Source organism: Diceros bicornis, chromosome 36, assembly GCF_020826845.1.
Source record: "Diceros bicornis minor isolate mBicDic1 chromosome 36, mDicBic1.mat.cur, whole genome shotgun sequence".
In the NCBI taxonomy this organism is placed as follows: Eukaryota; Metazoa; Chordata; class Mammalia; order Perissodactyla; family Rhinocerotidae; genus Diceros; species Diceros bicornis.
The window spans coordinates 13102730-13119943 of record NC_080775.1 but is presented as its reverse complement, the minus strand read 5'-3'; the positions used below and the strand labels follow the sequence as shown (position 1 = coordinate 13119943).

Here is a 17214-nt window from a genome sequence, read left to right as displayed (position 1 = left end):
AATGCTCTACAAAAGAGCCAGTGTGCTTATGTGGAAAGAGTCCTAAATGAAGAGGCCAGAAACCATCATTCTGGCTGCACATCTGCTCGAGTTAGCTGTGTGATCCTGGACCAGTCACTTAACCTCTCTAGACCCATTTCTTCATCTAGGAGGCATGAGAACTGGACCAAGATCTCTAAGCTCCTTTTCCAGTTCTAATGCTCTGTGACTCTAATGTTACAGGACACAGACAGTAGGAGAGACAAGGAGAGCATCCATTTTCATGGTTTTTTTCAGCAAGAAAAATAGTAAAGGTGACATATTCTTGACAACTCTGCAGCTGCACTGGGTATTATCACTGCGGTACTCTCTCCACTGGATGGGGGCCAGCACCTCACTGCGGCTGCCTCTGTGTCCTCTGCCGGCAGGGTATCCCTGAGCTCCCTCCCACAGTGCGCGTACAGGCAGGCAAGACTTCCTGCTTCCGTGGGAGGTGATCTCTGGGAGGCACCTTCTGCCTACTCCAGTCTAGCAAGATAGCCCCAGGACCCATAATAATACAAGCAGCAAACATTTGGAGAGCCCACACGATGTGCCAGGCACTGTTCTAAGTGTCTCGCATGCATTGATTCTTTAATCCCTACAGCAAATAGGTGAGGCAAGGACTAATATCCCCATTTTCCTGACAATGGAGGCACAGAGCTGAAATAATCTGCCCAAGGTCACACGGCTTCTGAGTGGTGTAGTCAGATGAAAACTTAGGCAGGCTGGTTCTCAGGTCACCAATAATTTCTCTCAGGTGTATAAAATAGACAATTAGAGATGTATTCTTTCACCATTAAGGAGCACTCCCTACCTGCAGTGGGCTGTTGCCTACATCAAGAACGTGTGGCCCTGTCTTAAAGAGAGACCATGGGGACACCAGGTGGAATAATGGGAATGGGAAAGACAGACAGACTGGGGTCTGAGTCCCTGCTCTACCCATTACGATTTATGTGGCCTCCAGAAATTTCTTAAATAAGTCCCAGTTCCTCATGTGGATACGTGGATAAATAAAATATGGATAAAATGTGGACAATAATATCCATTTCACAGGTTTATCGTGAGACTTACATAAAACAATGCTTGTAGAAGTCCCAGCTAGTTTCTAAATTATGACAAATGAGAATATCTGGATTTAAATCTCAAAGAATAGATATAAATTGCTCTAGATTTCAGTTGACTAGGTTGGGACAGAAGATTGAATTCTGATTTTAGAGTTATCAGCCTATTAATTTAAATAATTAACATCTATTTCAATTAATCTGTTAACAGCTATTGACATCTATTATCTATTGAAATCTACTGACATCTATCTCTTAGTATTCATTGGGAGTCATAAGATTTCGGTTCCTATCAGTTGTTCCTAGAGCACCCAAAATCCCAGTAGCAGTTTCCTAACAGAAGGGAAGGCGGGTACCCTAAAAGACGGAGAGCATCTCCACAAGGGAGAAGCTCTTTGCTGTCTCCCCAGCTCCATCACTCGCCCCAATGACACACTTTGCACTCAGTTTCTCCTATCTATTTTCTCCTAAAATAGATACAATAGCTGCTGCCCTTAGTTCCCCGGAGATATTCTGAGCTCTTCCAATAGTAAATGAGAGTGGTAATGCGTAACATTTGCATGGCCCGTAACAGCTGAACATCTTCAAGTTTAAAAAGGCTTTTCATATGCCTTAATATCTTATTTAGGCACCCAGACAGCAGACTTTTGACAGCCTTGGGGGTACAGTTACTAAATTAAGCAAAAGAAAATTGGTGCTCTTCAGTGGAAAGATATAAAAAAACTGAAATGTATCTAAAATGTGCGTAAATGTGCATATATACATATCTATATATCACATATATGCATATCTACACGTAATGCATACATGTGTGTACAAATATGCACATGCACACATATGTACATGCATGTGTATTTAGCACATGAGTTCTGCAGCCTTCAGCAAGAACGAACGCCCCACGTCTTCGGAACACTGTCTTTGTTTACAAACATCCTTGCATGTCTTTGGAGCCCCAGTGATATCTACCACAGATCTGAATCATATCATCAACACTATTTTTTACACATTTATAAAAGAAAAATGCAAGTGGCTATAAAAATGGACGTTAAATCCCATTTCCCAAATTCCACGCAACACTACTTTAGAAATGATTCCCTTAATTACATATTTCCTAAACACTTCAGACTAGTTACCTAGGACTCCGGCCTCAATTTTAAGCTGACTTCGAGAAAACGAGTCCGTTATTCAGCTTTAAAATGGTAACTGTTTCAACCACCCAAATGATAACCCTGGACTTCAAGTATGTAAAATAAAATGTATTCACCAAATTATGTGTAGTTTAAACTAGAAAATGAGTCATAAACAAAACCACTAAAATCATTTCTCTACTCCTATAAATAATGCCAAAACCATATAGAAAACAGAACTGACACAACCTAAATTCTAACCAAAAAGATTAACAGCCACCCTTTGGTGTGTATTTACTGCTTTCTCTGCATTTGCCGTCCTCGTCTGTCTCAGGACTCCTTGCATTTAATCTTTCGTGTTGTGTCATCCTCGATATAAGCTATTCTGACTTTTTAAGGAATATTAGGCTAAAAGATATATATACACTCCTGTTGGAATCATTTATGTGCAATCTGTATAAATCATTAGCTAAGTAAGTTTACAGAAGAAGGGGGAAAACATTTGCCAAGATCTATTATTAGAGGAATTTAAACCACCAGCTAATTCACACAAGGGCTGAACTCCCCAAGCACATACTCAGATTCCATGGCAGGGAGATGGCACACTGAAGTAAACTTGCAAATCATTGACACTGTTTCTAAAAGTGTGATAAAACACATTGTTTCTTCAACGACTCTAAATATCTACAGAGTAATATATATAGCAGAAAAGGTGGTAGGAACAGCCAGACTAGATTTAAGCCTGCTCTGTTGCCATAGGAGAGTTATCTTCCTCTCTTGACCCGCCTCCTCTTCTAGAATGCATCACATTGGCTGATGAACCTGCTATCCTCTGGGTCACCAAAGCCAGAGAGAACTGGAAGTCAGCATAGATTTCTTCCTTACTCTAATCCCTCTTCGCTGAGTCAAAAGCCAAGCCCCGTGTTTCTACTGTGAAATCCGCCCCACCCCATCCCTTGCCTCCATTCTCACCACCATGCCTGTCGCTCAGCCTGGATTCAGGAAATCCACAGTCTCAGGAAGCAGACTTCACTGTCACAGAGCCAGCAGGGACAGAGGTAGACCTTGGTGCTGTGGGGTCTCAGAGGGAAGGGCCCACCCAGGCAAGGACAATCACGGGGCAATCCTGAAGGAGGGGGCATCTCGAACTGAGGCTCAAGCGCATTGAAGCAGGAAAGAGGGAGGGAGAAGCAGAGGCCTGAATCATCTGTTCCTTTCGGGGGAACTAAAGCGAAACATAGGGTATGGGAGTGGGGAGGTGAACCCGGGCAAGATCACAAAGCCAGGGGCTTGTTTACAAAGGAGTCTGGATTCCATCAAGCAGGGGACATTGTGGAATTAGGTGGGGAGGGTCCACACAGACATGCATTTAAACTCTCATTTGCAGAGTCCTGTGGGAGCAAGGACTGAAGAAAGGGAGACTAACCGTTCCATGAGACCCACGCTTCATGCAGTATTTGGGAAGCAGAAACCATAGGCAGAGAGAGGCCCCAGCAGTTCACGGTCACGGGACAGATAAACCAACACGGCTGCTCAGGCTGGTTTGAACATCCTTGTTTTGCAGTCAAGGACACCACCAATTCTACTTCCCTTCCATTTGTGGGGTTCTGTAAGCAATGCTCAAGAAACGGATAGAACCAATCATTGCTTTTGGATCTCCAATGAAATAAAAAATGTTCCTGGATTACCCGCTATGGACAGAGTACCACGTGAAGGCCCCTCGGAAGCACCAAATTTATCCTCCCTTGCTGTCAAGTTGTGCTGGCATCAGACCCATTTTATTTCTTATATACATGCCTGTTGTTAGGGTGAAATAAACAATGACCGCCAAACGGTGCTCCGAACAAAGCTGAGTTTTCTGTCTGCCTGGCAGGGAGAGAGCCCTCACTCAGGAGCCCGATCCACAGGGCTCCCAGAGCAGAGGAGGACGACATACCCTACATCAGGCGAGATTCTGAGATCAGGTCTCTGGGAGGGCTGTAGGGAAGAGTGTCAAATCTTCTTTCTGATTTGATGCTTTCATCGAGCCTGGTTTGAACAGGTCCAGGATGGGTTGTGGCGACATTCCAGCGAGCCTAGTGTCATGCTCCAAGCTTGGCAAGACTGTGATTTGAATCACACACATGATACGACAACAATAACCACCACCAATAACTTACACATCCCTCAACCCCTGTTTATTTGAATTGCAAGTTTTTTTTGTAATTCAGGGAACTTTCATTATGGATTTTCCAGGATAGTCAAGGGATCTAGGATCATAAAAGATATACCTACCTCCCTATTTGTTATCATACGGCCTCTAGCCATTACTTTTCACACTTCCTGCCTGTGTCCTTAATTCCAATTCTATGTTTCCAGAGAAAAGGTCTCTCTATGTTAGAACATCATCTTCTAAGCAGATCAGATAGATCCTTAAAAAGCTGCATTGGCGCCTGAGAAACTCAAGGATCAGCGTTCCCAGCTTAGCCATTTTCAGTCATTGGAAACGTGGTTTTGTTCGCCCTGAATCGATGAATTTCTACTGAAGCGTATGTTTCTCTAACACACACAATAAACTGGCACTTGGCAGTGATTTAAACAAGTGAACGGGGCCAGCCTGCCATCAGAACAAAACAGTGGGAGCAGAAGCAAGCCAGATTTAAATGAGTTAATCTACAGAGAAGCCTTTCTCTGAAGGTTATTACTTAATATAAAACCAGCTGTCTCCTCCTTTGAGTGCCTTCCCTCCAGTTAGGCTGCATGGAGAGAAACGTGTCTGGTCCAAGAGAACCAGAGAATCAAGCCACTGCAAGGAGCACCGAGGCCTCTGGAGTCCTGCTGTCGCCTGGTTATGGTGCTGACCCACTCTCCCTCCAGAAGGTCCAGCCCCACCACACTACCTGCAATCTATCGTGACCTCAGCTGCAGGGAATCCTGGGCTTTGGCATCTGCTGGGTCTAGCACCCTGACCCCTCCTGATAATATGCTAGGCACTGAGCTGTGCTGATTCGACCAACCCCTATACACCAGCCTCTCCAGGCCAGGAATGGCCACGATGCCCCTGCTTCTACTGCCACCATCAAAAAGCCAGGTTCTCACTGCGGAACCCAGCCAGTGGCGGGTGCCTGCTCCCCGCTGATGGGATGAGGGGCTCAAGCCAATTCCCTTCTCTTATAATGAAATCCAGCTCTTCAAAAGGGACCACATTTGAGTTCAGTCCTCTGAATGAAACCTCTCTCCTAAAGGAAACATCTGGTGTGTTGGTGTGTTTGTGTGTCTGTGCGTACACATGTGCACACATCTTTCCATACTCCTGGACACATGCAGAGCATCTTCATCCCCAGGGAGGTGACATCCGGAGGCGAGGGCCCTAAAGTAGCTGTTCTCAGCACGGAGTTGGCTGTGTGTTAGAATCAGTGGGTGGATGAGGGTGCTTTTAAAATTTCCAGTGCCCATCATAACCACCAAGTCTAACTCAGTTGGTCGAGGACGGGGCCTGGGCATCAGGATGTTCTGAAAAGCGTCCCAGATGATTTTAATGTGCAACCAGCATCAAGAACCACTGATTTAGAGAGAAAAAGGCAGAGACCACCAGCTGAGGTTCCCAGTGTACCCAGATGGAAGGGAACACGTAATTTAAAAGCAATTCCTGCCCAAGCCCCTTCCTCAGGCAACATAATCTCTGCAGCCTACAGAGCAACCATCTGAAGAGCATGTTGAATTCTGGTGCCACGTTTCATTCAGATGATGCTTCTTTAACAGTCTGAGCCTGTTTCCCCGACTATTAGTAAAAAGGCTAAGCTAGATACATCTGGTTCACTTCTCCCGTCTCCCATTTTCCAGCTTTATGCATCTCCTTCTCTCTTCATCCCTCATTTAAATGCAGACTGTTTAGAGATTTGCCTTTCTACTTCTCAAAAAATGCTTTATGTGTTGCCTTGAAATTAGATCTGCGTAGTGCCGGCCCTCTAAGTAAATAACACCACAGAAACCATAAGCTCTATAATCCAAGCCAGGGTATGTAGATGATGTGAGATTTCATAATACTGGAATATTCATAAAATACTCCATTCGTGGGACTGGAGCTAACGATTCCTCCGGGGAAAGCTCGTGCGGAACCACACAGATCCTGCCCCCTGAATACCCAAGCCAGACCAGCAGCTCTCTCTGCTGCATAGCAACCACCCACTATGATGCTTGTCACTTTTGATTCCCTCCAAGCTTGCCTTAATATCTACTTATCAAGTAGAAAATTCATTTTGGAACTATTTTCAGAGCAAGTATAAAGCCATCCTTAAGGACATATTAGCTACATTACTTTAATCCAATGAAATACATAAATCTCTCACTCTGCAATAAACTCAGCACTAGGAGGGCAAGCAGTCTCTCAGATGGGCCTACTTGGATGAAAAATAGTGCAGAAATATACAAATGACCAGGGTATGCGGCAGAATTCAGAACAAAGCAGGTGTCTTTGGTAATCATCTACAATGATTTAGTTATGGAAAATACCAAAAGATTTTTTTTATATGTTGTTTCAGAAACCTTTAACATCCAGCAAGCCCAGATCACACATGAGTTCCAGATCTCCACAGTCAACTGGTCATCTCTACCCAGCCACCCACAAGACCCTCAAACTCAGCACGTCTGAATCAGAACTCATCACCTGCCCTCCTACTCCTGTATTTCTGATCTCAGTTCACAAGGTCATCATCCACACAGTTATCCAATCAGAAACCTGGTAGTCATCCTCGAATCCTATCTTCTCTTAACCTTCTCCCTACTCCTTCCAAATCCCTAATTCCTCGAGATTCCATTTTGTGCACACCCTCATATTTGTCTCTTCCATTCCAACCCATAGCCCCTGTTTTAATGCACTGCTTCCCAGACTCCTCCAATGGCCTCCTAACTGCTCTCCCTGTGTTGACTCTTGCCCCCTCCAATCTATCCTTCTAAGTTCTGTCACAATAATATTTATGAAACAATCCTCAACACGTGGCTCCTGTCATTAAAACCCCTCAATGGCTCCCGACTATCTACAGGACAATGTTCAAAGTCCAAAGCGGGGTATACAAGGCCCCCACAATCTGACCTCTCCAACCTTTGGTCTCCCACGCCTCACCTGGAACCCTCTGCCCCAGTCAGATGAGCTACGTGGAATTCCCAGCGCACCAGCCTGCCTCCCATCTCCTTACCTCTGTTTGGGCTGCTCCTCCTGGTTGGAATATCCCTCTGCCTTTCTGTCGCCAACAAAATAAGCTCATTGTTTGGACTCACCTCCTCCATGAAACCTTTTCTCACACTCAACCCTAATGGAGGAACTGGGCAGCCCTTGAGTCCCTCGTCAGACTTCTCTCACAGCATCTACATTAGTGCACTTATTTAGTAACAAACTGTGAGCTTCTGGAAGGTAAGAACTGTATCTTACCTGTTCCACCTCAGTGACTAGCTGTGCCCCCAGAAGCAGAGGAATTTAACAAATATTGGTTAAATGAATGAATGTTTCAATGATGGCATTCTAACAGTGGTTCCAAAAGTACTTTCTTTACAACTCATAGACTTTGCTTTTGGCTGCTTATGATGTGGAACTGCCTCTTATTCCACTTGTAAAGCATTGGCAGAGAAACAAAAAATAAATCGGTACCAGAGGTACATATTACCTTCTTATCCCCTGAGAAATCATTTCTTTGCTCATTATTCCCAAAAGAAGGGTCACACGTCAAGGTACTCCAAGAGCTCATAGTGAGAAACTGTTACAATGAGTTATTCCCAATTCCTGGCCCTCCCTGCTTTTAAATGCCCTCTTCCCTGGGGTTACTACTTGGGTGAGGCACAGGGTGGAGACACTAGTTAAAGCAGAATGGCTGTGGCATAAATCAAGATGGCTTATGAAGTCCACATCCATGCCCCCAGCCCATGTAGATGGAAAATAACACGGAGAATGAAAACTGACTTCTCGGGCTTTGTGGTTTCTAAGCTTCTGAGGAAGTCACATAAAAATAAAGGCACCACTCTCGATTCAGCAGCAGGCAACTCCTGTACCCAAGGCAGAAGCACTGGAAGGCTCTGGGCTCACCCAGAATTCCACCTAAAATGTCAAATCTCTGCAAAGTGGCTGCAACTTAATACCCAGCAAATACTCTCTTCTCCGAGTGCTGATTTCATATCAGAAAATGAGCAATTTAAATAAATGTTTCATTAACATAGTGTTTTCCTGCTTGATGCTAATGCACTTAGAGTAATTTGTTTTCACAAATTCTCTTCCACAGAATCATCTGATGCAATCCTCCACAGGACAATCTGAAACACTTTGGGCCCCTAACAGACAATCCAGGGAACCTAGAAACCAACCAAACAATAAGCAAAAACCCTTACACAAAAGAGCTATCGAGACCCATTCGTCTGGAACACACAACACATCTGCTGCAGGACAGGACGGACTGTCCCCACCACCTTGGTGGCGCTGGGTTTGTACTGATGGCAGCAAAGCATCACTCACCGGGCACTGCTGGTCCCCGAGAGGCAGCAGTGGGAAGGTGGCGTGTTCAGGAAGACTGCGGGGAGTGTGAGGCCCTACAAGGCTTGTTCCTGCTCTGCTCTGCTTATCTGTCCAGTGATTCTTGCTATGTGCTGATTCCAAACCCCAAAAATTTCAAGGCTATGTCTAACATCTTTTATTAATAGAAGCTCTTAAAAATATCATAGCACAATGCTCAGATACACTCCAAACATGCAAAAGCAGGTACCATATAAGGGTTTGTTCCCCCAAACTTTGTGAGACACAGGGGAAGGGTTTGATCATGATGATATGGGGAGCAGGCTGGATACCATGCGAATGAGAAATCCTCTTTTGGGTGGATCCAGCCACATCAGAAAGGTTCTGTGTGTGCTATAATTCTGCAGGTGAAATCTTGATTTGGTTCTGTTACACGTGGGGAGCAAAAATAAAACTCAAGGAAGAGGTGAAGCACTTAAGCAGTGAACCGTATGGAATTTGTGGGTGCAGGTGCCATGTGTGTGACAGAGATCGGAAGACCCATCACAGAGTGTAGAAATAACACTGGTGGAGTTAGTATTCCAGGCGATACCACATATGAGCTACAAGGCATCAGACAAATGACTTATTCTCTGAGCTTCATCTCCTTCTTATAAAATAAAGCAACAACAACAATAAAACAATAATAATACTCGTAGCAGTGGCGGCAGCTACCGTTTATTGAGCACTTACTATGTAGCAGGTGCTGTTGAAAGCACTTTACAAACACTCATTAAGCACCATCTCACTCAATCCTGAGAACACCCTGAGAGGGAGACATTATTAACTCCAGTTTACGGAGGAGGTGCAGAGTGTAGTAACAGGCCCACGGTCACCCAGCTAGAGTGAGCATAAGGTCTCAGTTCACAACCAAGTCCGCCTGACCGCTGCGTCCCTTGGAAATAATAACTATCTCAAATGACCACTGCAAATGCTATGAGATAATATATATACGAAAAGAGCTCTGAATGCACTACGTGACGTCAGTCATGGTTAACAGAGCCAGCTCCCGGCAGCCTTCTCCTTCCCTTGGATTAGGGACTCGATCATCCAAAGGCAGTCGGGGAAGGGGGTCCGTCCCTCTGGGCACTTACTTTCTCAGGACGGCGATCTCATTCTCTAGACTGCTTTCTTTGCCCTTTAGCGCCTTCTTGGGGATGCACTTCACCGCAAAGAGTTTTCCAGTCGCCTTCTCTTCGGCCAAGACCACTTCCGAAAACGCCCCGCTGTGAACAAAGAGGGAGGAAAAGAGGCAGCTCAGATTCAGGAGTTTCAGCTTCCACAATGGCTCCTCCGATCCCGCTACCAAAGTCTGAACAATAATAACAAGAACGACCACCAGCATTATTGCTATTTTTTTATCCAGCATCACTCCTGACCAAACATTGTTATGCAAACAAGTACACACAGGCAAATGCGCCCTTGTGCAAAGGGACACGTGGATGTCCACATGGGTTTGGCCACCTCCCGGTGCCACCTGACACCCCGGCAGAACAACGTTGCAACAGTCACTTTGGAGCAAACATGGAGGCTCCCAGGAAAGTTCCTGCAGAGAAGGATCATGTCCATCTGAAGTTGTCAGCACCCCCACCCTGATGAGACAAGTAATACTAAAATTTCTACATTCCTCACGGGGTGCCCTTTCATCCCAAGAAAATTTCAGAGCACTCTGCAAACATTTAATTAATTCTCACAGATAGGTAAGGATGTAATTAAAGTGTGAGTTGGTGCAACACGTGGCATTGACACGGGTGAATTAATTGGTAGGGGCATGCAAGTCTTCAATGAGCAGCTTGTTTCTTTTTTAAACCAAACAAACAAAAACACACACAATGCCCTGAGTGGGGGAGACTTTCCTATCTGAAAATATAAATTTAACTCTACGAGGGCAGAGCAACAAACTGAAAATATAACCAGGATAGTTGGGTCCAGAGAGCCCATTTCTCCGGAGAGGTCCCCTGTGGTCAGCGAGCCCCAGAGCCAGCGCCTCAATGCCACCTTGGCGTCCCCCCCGCCCCCCCCAGCCACCTCCTCTATTTGCCAGCAGGCAGTGCCTGGGGGCAGAACTTCCCTAATAACTCTGGAATGAAAACAGGCTCCTCCATTATCCACTCCAGTCCTCAGTAACTTGGGCTCTGTGCATGGGGCCCAAGGAAAATCATGACCCACTGAGTCATTCTCTGTCCCTAGACTTTCAGGAGCGACGCTTATTTCCTCAGAGAGACACTAAACATGGCTTCCTCACAGTTATAAGTAGAGACAAACTCTACTGCATCAAAAGAAACCACCAGAAGGACCAATGTCATCCCAATACCGGTGCCTCGGGGCCTTTGTTCTTCAGTCAACATCAAAGAGATGCCTGAGCAAGGAGAACGTACTTTTCTCTCCCTCTCCTTACCCATCTGCTGGGGATATGCATCTGTCATGGACCAAACGAAGACAAATATATATTTCAAAATCCTTTCCAGTGAGAGGAATTCACTCCACTTAGTGCAATTAACCGTGAGTCTTCGGGACAGCGCTCCTACTGGAACATGAACTCTCATGAGACAAGTCCATCTATCTTCAAGGTCTGTATCTAATTATACCAACCTGAGGGGCAGAAGGTAGGCATTCCACAAAAGAACCAAATGGAAAATGTCAGAACAAGGATCTTCTGCCCAAATCCACAAATTACGGGCCACGTAAGATTCTCCTGCTCACAGTACCACATGCCTCACATAGACAGAAACCTTCTGGAACCAGTCAGAACAGCAATTATGAAATATAAACACATAAAAACCCACAACAGATTTATCACACAGTGATACATGGACTCAGACATTCCCAGTGACACTTGGTCACTGCCAATGGCTTTCACCCAAGAAAACCAATTTATAACAACTTCAGGGACTCTCCCAACCCAGGAGCTGTCCCTCCCCGTCACCTCTGTCTCAGGGATAGATCAAGGCAGATTCACCTCACAGTGAGGGTTCTTAGATGGAAGAAGACCTTGGGCCACTACATACATGTTCCCTTTTGCATCCTCTAGGAGGCAGATAAGAACTATGTCACGGCAAGAAAAATCAACAAGGAAAGACCAAGATTCTAGCACCACGGGTATTTTTATGCCAGGCACTCCATTCATTCATTTTCAGTTTCACTATCTGCCACTTGGGTCCCTGATGCTGAGAACACCACAGTGGTTTCTCTCCTGAGTCTGTCGGATTTACTACGTCCATTTTCCAGAAGCTGGAGGATCCCTTTAGCAGCAGCGACCAAGCTGCCATCTGTATGGATAGTAACAGACTATGGCCATTGCAGAGGAGGTACTCTGCTTAGCTGTAGCTGTCAGGAGGCCAGAAGAGAAAAATGCTTCCTTGTTCTGTGGATTATTCCCTCCCTGGAAACAGAGTGAGAAGTGTGGGTTCTGCGTGAATCAACCCCTTGTCCCACGATAGAATAGGGAGGGGACTAGAGGTCGCCTTCAGAGCCAGTGCTGGTGAGCTGCTGCAAGAGGCTGAAGCCAAGGCGCGATGGTGCAGCTCCTGGATCAAGGGCTTCTCTGCCTTTGTTCCTGACTTCGAGAGGGACAGACTACCTGGGACCCTGTGGTATAGGCAGGACAATGGGGCACAGATACATAATGGGCTTCATGGGCTAAGCAGCTAGGGGCTTGACAATGAGGCACCTGTGAAAGGGTGCAGGGCAGGCCCCAGGTGGCCAAGGGTGCCCCCCCTCCTGACTCCAGGGGTTTCTATCAACAGTTACTGAGCAGAGTCACAAGACAAGTTTATAGTCCCATCATCTCAGACTCAAAGTCAGCCTGCAATTCCACTTCTGAGTATACACCCAAAAGAATCAAAAGCAGGGACTCGAACAGATATTCGTATATCCACGTTCATGGTAGCATTATTCACAATAGCCAAAAGGTGTAAACAACCCAAATATCCATTGATGGATGCATGGGTAAACAAAATGTGGTAAAGACGTATAACGCAATATTATTCAGCTATAAAAAGGAATGGAATTCTGACATATGCTACAGCATGGATAAACCTTGAAGACATGCTAAGTGAAATATGCCATAATCAAAAGGACAAATGCTGTATGATTCCACTTATATGAGATACTTAGACTAGTCAAATTCATAGAGACAGAAAGTAGAATGGTGGTTGCCAGGGGCTAGAAGAAAAGGGAATGGACAGTTTCCATTTGGCAAGATGACAAAGTTCTGGAGACGGATAATGATGATGGTTACAGAACAGTGTGAATGTACTTAATGCCACTGAATTGTACTCGTCAAAATGGTCAAAATGGTAAATTTTATGTTATGTATATTCTACCACAATAAAAAATAAAAGTAAATAAAAAGTCTGCCTGGTTCTACTCCAGTGGCATTGCCTGGGGATGGACACATTGGAAAAATTTGATAAACCTTTCCATCCATTACCTCCCTAAAGGAGGAAGAAGTTATATGAATAATTGTAGGGTACCAGATGTTGTGTACCACTTGACATTTACAAAGTGCTTTGCCATATACCAACTAATCCAATTCTTTTTCTTTTTTTTTGTGAGGAAGATCAGCCCTGAGCTAACATCTATTGCCAATCCTCCTCCTTCTTCTCCCCAAAGCCCCAGTAGATAGTTGTATGTCATAGTTGCACATCCTTCTAGCTGCTGTATGTGGGACGCCGTCTCAGCAGGGCCGGACAAGTGGTGCATCGGTGCGCGCCCGGGATCTGAACCTAGGCCACCTGTAGCAGAGCTCACGCACTTAACCGTTAAGCCATGGGGCCGGCCCCTCAACTAATGCAATTCTTACAGCAACCCCAAGAAGTATACAGGAAGTTACCATCGCCTCCATTTTACAGATGAAAATATTGAGGCTCATGTAGTAAGGTTCAGGAAAGAAAACTTAGGTCTCCTAACCCCTCCCAGGTCCTCTGCAATAACCTCTGCTGGGCTGATGCACACAGCCAGCAGAGAGCTTGTCTCACAAGCATGGAAGGTGATAGCAATGGAGGGTCTGACCCTGCCTTTGGGTGAGCTGCCATCCTCCCCAAGTGTGCAAATCTACCTCACTTCCTCATTTAGCCAAACAACGTGCATTAACCTTCTCTAAGCTTTCCAAAGACAGAGCTCTCAGGTCTTCCTAGGGGACATAAGATTAGCATAAATTGTTATTGTTCCTGCAATAAATAGAAATCATTTGAAGACACTTCCCCTGTTCCAGGAAAGCTAATTAAATGCATCAGAAGCAGAAACTCATGAATGAAGAGTTTGGGCACTTTCAACGTAATTACACAACGAAATGATGTGTGTGTCTGTGTATGTGTATGTGAGAGAGACAGAGAGAGAGAGACACAGAGGGAGGAAGGAAGGAAGGTTGGGAGGAGGCTGGTGGCAGGACGGAAGACAGCAAGAAAAATGATCTGAGAGCCTGTAAAGCCTTCAGACAACCCAAGGAAATGAATTCCTAGGAACACAAACAGGGACAGAGAGTCACAAAGTTTTAAAAACACAGAGGTCAAAGCAAGTTGCACTCTATCTACTGTAAAATACAAGCATTGCACATTTAAAACTGAACGGCAGAGCCTTCAAGGCAGACTGAATTGCACTTGCATCTTGAAATGGCAGTCTGTGAGGTGGCCTGCTCCTGCCTGGCATCCATGCCCCATTGCTCTCTGCAATCTGACTACTCCCCCCACCACCACTTGACTGGAACCACGGGGTCTCCCAGTTGCTCAATCCAACGGCTTCTTCTTGCTGCACATCCTACTGATCTTTCATGTGACCCATGACGGTCTTGGCTTCCTTCCTAAAATACTCCCCTTCTGAGTTCCACGACATAGTTCTCTCTTCACCTTTACGTCCACTTCCTCTCCATCTCCACCTGTTCCTCTTCCTCGCGGCAAACGTCAGTGATCCCCAAGGTTGCATCCTCAGCCCTCCCTTCATCCTAGTCTACGCCCTCCCCTGGAAAACCTGTTGTTTCCAGTTTCCACCACCACGCATCTTCTCATGGCCCCCTAACCTTTAGCTAAATTTTAATCTCTCTCATGTGCAAATCTCATCTTACTAGGGCTCTCCAGCTAAATCTCCTGACCAGCCTCTCAAGAGCACCAAAACCAAAGTGCAAACCAGTATCTGCATCCCAAAACTTCTCTCTCCTCTATTCTCTTTCATTTCTACTGACAGTAACCCCTCTAGAACCCTGTCTATTTCACTCCTCTCTCTCATTTCCATGACCAAGTATATGCAGGTCTTCCACTAAAAAGACTCTCAGATGCCCGTCTGGTCTTCCATCCCTACACCACTGCTCTGGTTCAAGTTCCAATTATTTCACTCTGAACTACTTTCAGGACCCTCTCTCGGCCACTCTGGCCCCAGCAAGCCTACCTCCCACCTGCTATTTCCTGCCTGCTACTGGAATTACTTTTCTAAGGCAAAGATCTCATTAGCTCCTACCCTACTTAAAACTTTGAGGTTTCATGTCTACACAGGACAAAGTTTAAACTCCTTCGCAAGTTATACATGGTATTCAAAGTTCTTCCCAACCTGACGCCAACTTTGCAGGCTCATCTACCACTAGAGCCATCCTCCCCAGCACAAATACACCCCACCATACACCTATCACCTCCACCAACCACATCAGTCAGCCAGAAGTTTCCCAAACACGCCCACGCCCTTTCACACCACTGGTCTTGGTTCCAGTCCTGTCCATCTCCCCGCTTCCTTGAACATCATTTTTGGCAAAATTCCATTTACATTTTATTTATTTATTTTTTGTGTGTGAGGAATATCAGCCCTGAGCTAACATCCATGCTAATCCTCCTCTTTTTGCTGAGGAAGACCGGCTCTGAGCTAACATCCATTGCCAATCCTCCTCCGTTTTCTTTTCCCCCACAGCCCCTCAGTAGATAGTTGTACGTCATAGTTGCACATCCTTCTAGTTGCTGTATGTGGGACGCGGCCTCAGCACGGCCAGAGAAGCGGTGCGTCAGTGTGCGCCCGGGATCCGAACCCGGGCCGCCAGTAGCGGAGCGTGCGCACTTAACCGCTAAGCCACCGGGCCGGCCTTCCATTTACATTTTAAAGGGCTCAGCTGGTGTATTTCCTTCTCTTTGAAGGCTTTCTCAATTGCCTCCCACCCAGACAGAATGAGGCCTTCATTCTGTCTCCCTCAAGGCTGGCTTACACCTGTTACCCCACTTACACATTCCATTGTGGTCCTTTACGTGCTGGCCTGTGTGACAGCGGGAGTCCTAAGTTTACATTCTTTTCTGTGTCTCTATACCTAACAATACTTGGACCAACCGGTGCCCAAGACAATTTTGAAGATCACCATTATTTGGGGCTCTCCTCTGATTCTCCATCTAGCTTTGCAAATTTCCTTTGTCCTAGAGATCTGCAAAATGAATGATATATGCTAATGACTTCCACTTAGTGGACAGGAAAATAATACTGTCCCTTTCCTCCTTTATAACGTATTCCTCCAAATTTCTATGCAGCCTATGCAGAAAGAACCTCAAAGGTTTCTGTTGAAGCATCAAAATTCATTGAGTCTTTCCTAATAGATTTTAAACCATTCACTTATGTGCATGAATGCTTAAGTAACAGCCTACAAGTGAATAATCCTGAGATCACTATTTGTCTTCACTGGTAAAAATATACAATTTGTTAATTTATTATATTTATCCCCATAAACATTCATCCTGGTTAAATTAGTAAAATTTGGTAGGAAAGAGGAGAGGGATGTGAGATGAAAGGACTTTAGAAAATACATAATTGAGGGGCCAGCCCCATGGCGTAGTGGTTGCGTGCGCTCCACTGCTGCCGGCCCCGGGGTTCGGATCCCGGGTGCGCACCGAGGCACCGCTTGTCAGGCCATGCTGTGGCCGTGTCCCATATAAAGTGGAGGAAGATAGGTACAGATGTTAGCCCAGGGCCAGTTTTCCTCAGCAAAAAGAAGAGGATTGGCATGGATGTTAGCTCAAGGCTGATCTTCCTCATAAAAACAAAAAGAAAATACATAATTATGGGAGAAATAAAAATTCCAGTGTTTTGAAAATTCCATTTTTTTCAAGTTATGACAAGATATTTATTTGATTTTTAAAGAAAACTATTATTCTATTTTTAAAAATACATACCAAGTTTCCATCTAAATTAAATCTCGATGACAAATTACTGAAAAGGTCAAACAAGAAGTTATTCTTGAAATGCTAAATATTTTCAGCTTCTGAAGATAAGCTGTACAAATTACAAAAGTTGAATCCTTCCCCTTTTTCTTCCACATTTCAAAGAAAATCAGATCATCACCTGGAGGCAGCTTACTCTGATTATAAGCCAGGCAGCCAAGAGGAAATAAACAATCTTTTGAGAGCTGAATGGAAACATCACATTTTCTATACTGACTAAAGAATTCTAAACAACTCCTTTTGCTTTCAACTTCATAAATGATGGCTCTGAAAAGGGTTGTTTGTTTTGCTTTACCTGCTCAGTTTCAAGA

At 45.1% G+C, this 17214-nt stretch overlaps 1 protein-coding gene across 2 annotated transcripts in view; it reads right to left on the bottom strand.

Annotated features, from left to right (window-relative positions):
• The window catches only part of CAMK1D (calcium/calmodulin dependent protein kinase ID), a 410392-nt gene that overhangs the window by 237535 nt on the left and 155643 nt on the right, over nt 1-17214 (bottom strand). For both annotated transcript variants that reach the window (XM_058532428.1, XM_058532429.1), the window contains exon 2: nt 9818-9949. In XM_058532428.1, the coding sequence (XP_058388411.1) occupies nt 9818-9949 (132 nt within the window). The remainder of the gene's footprint in view (nt 1-9817; nt 9950-17214) is intronic.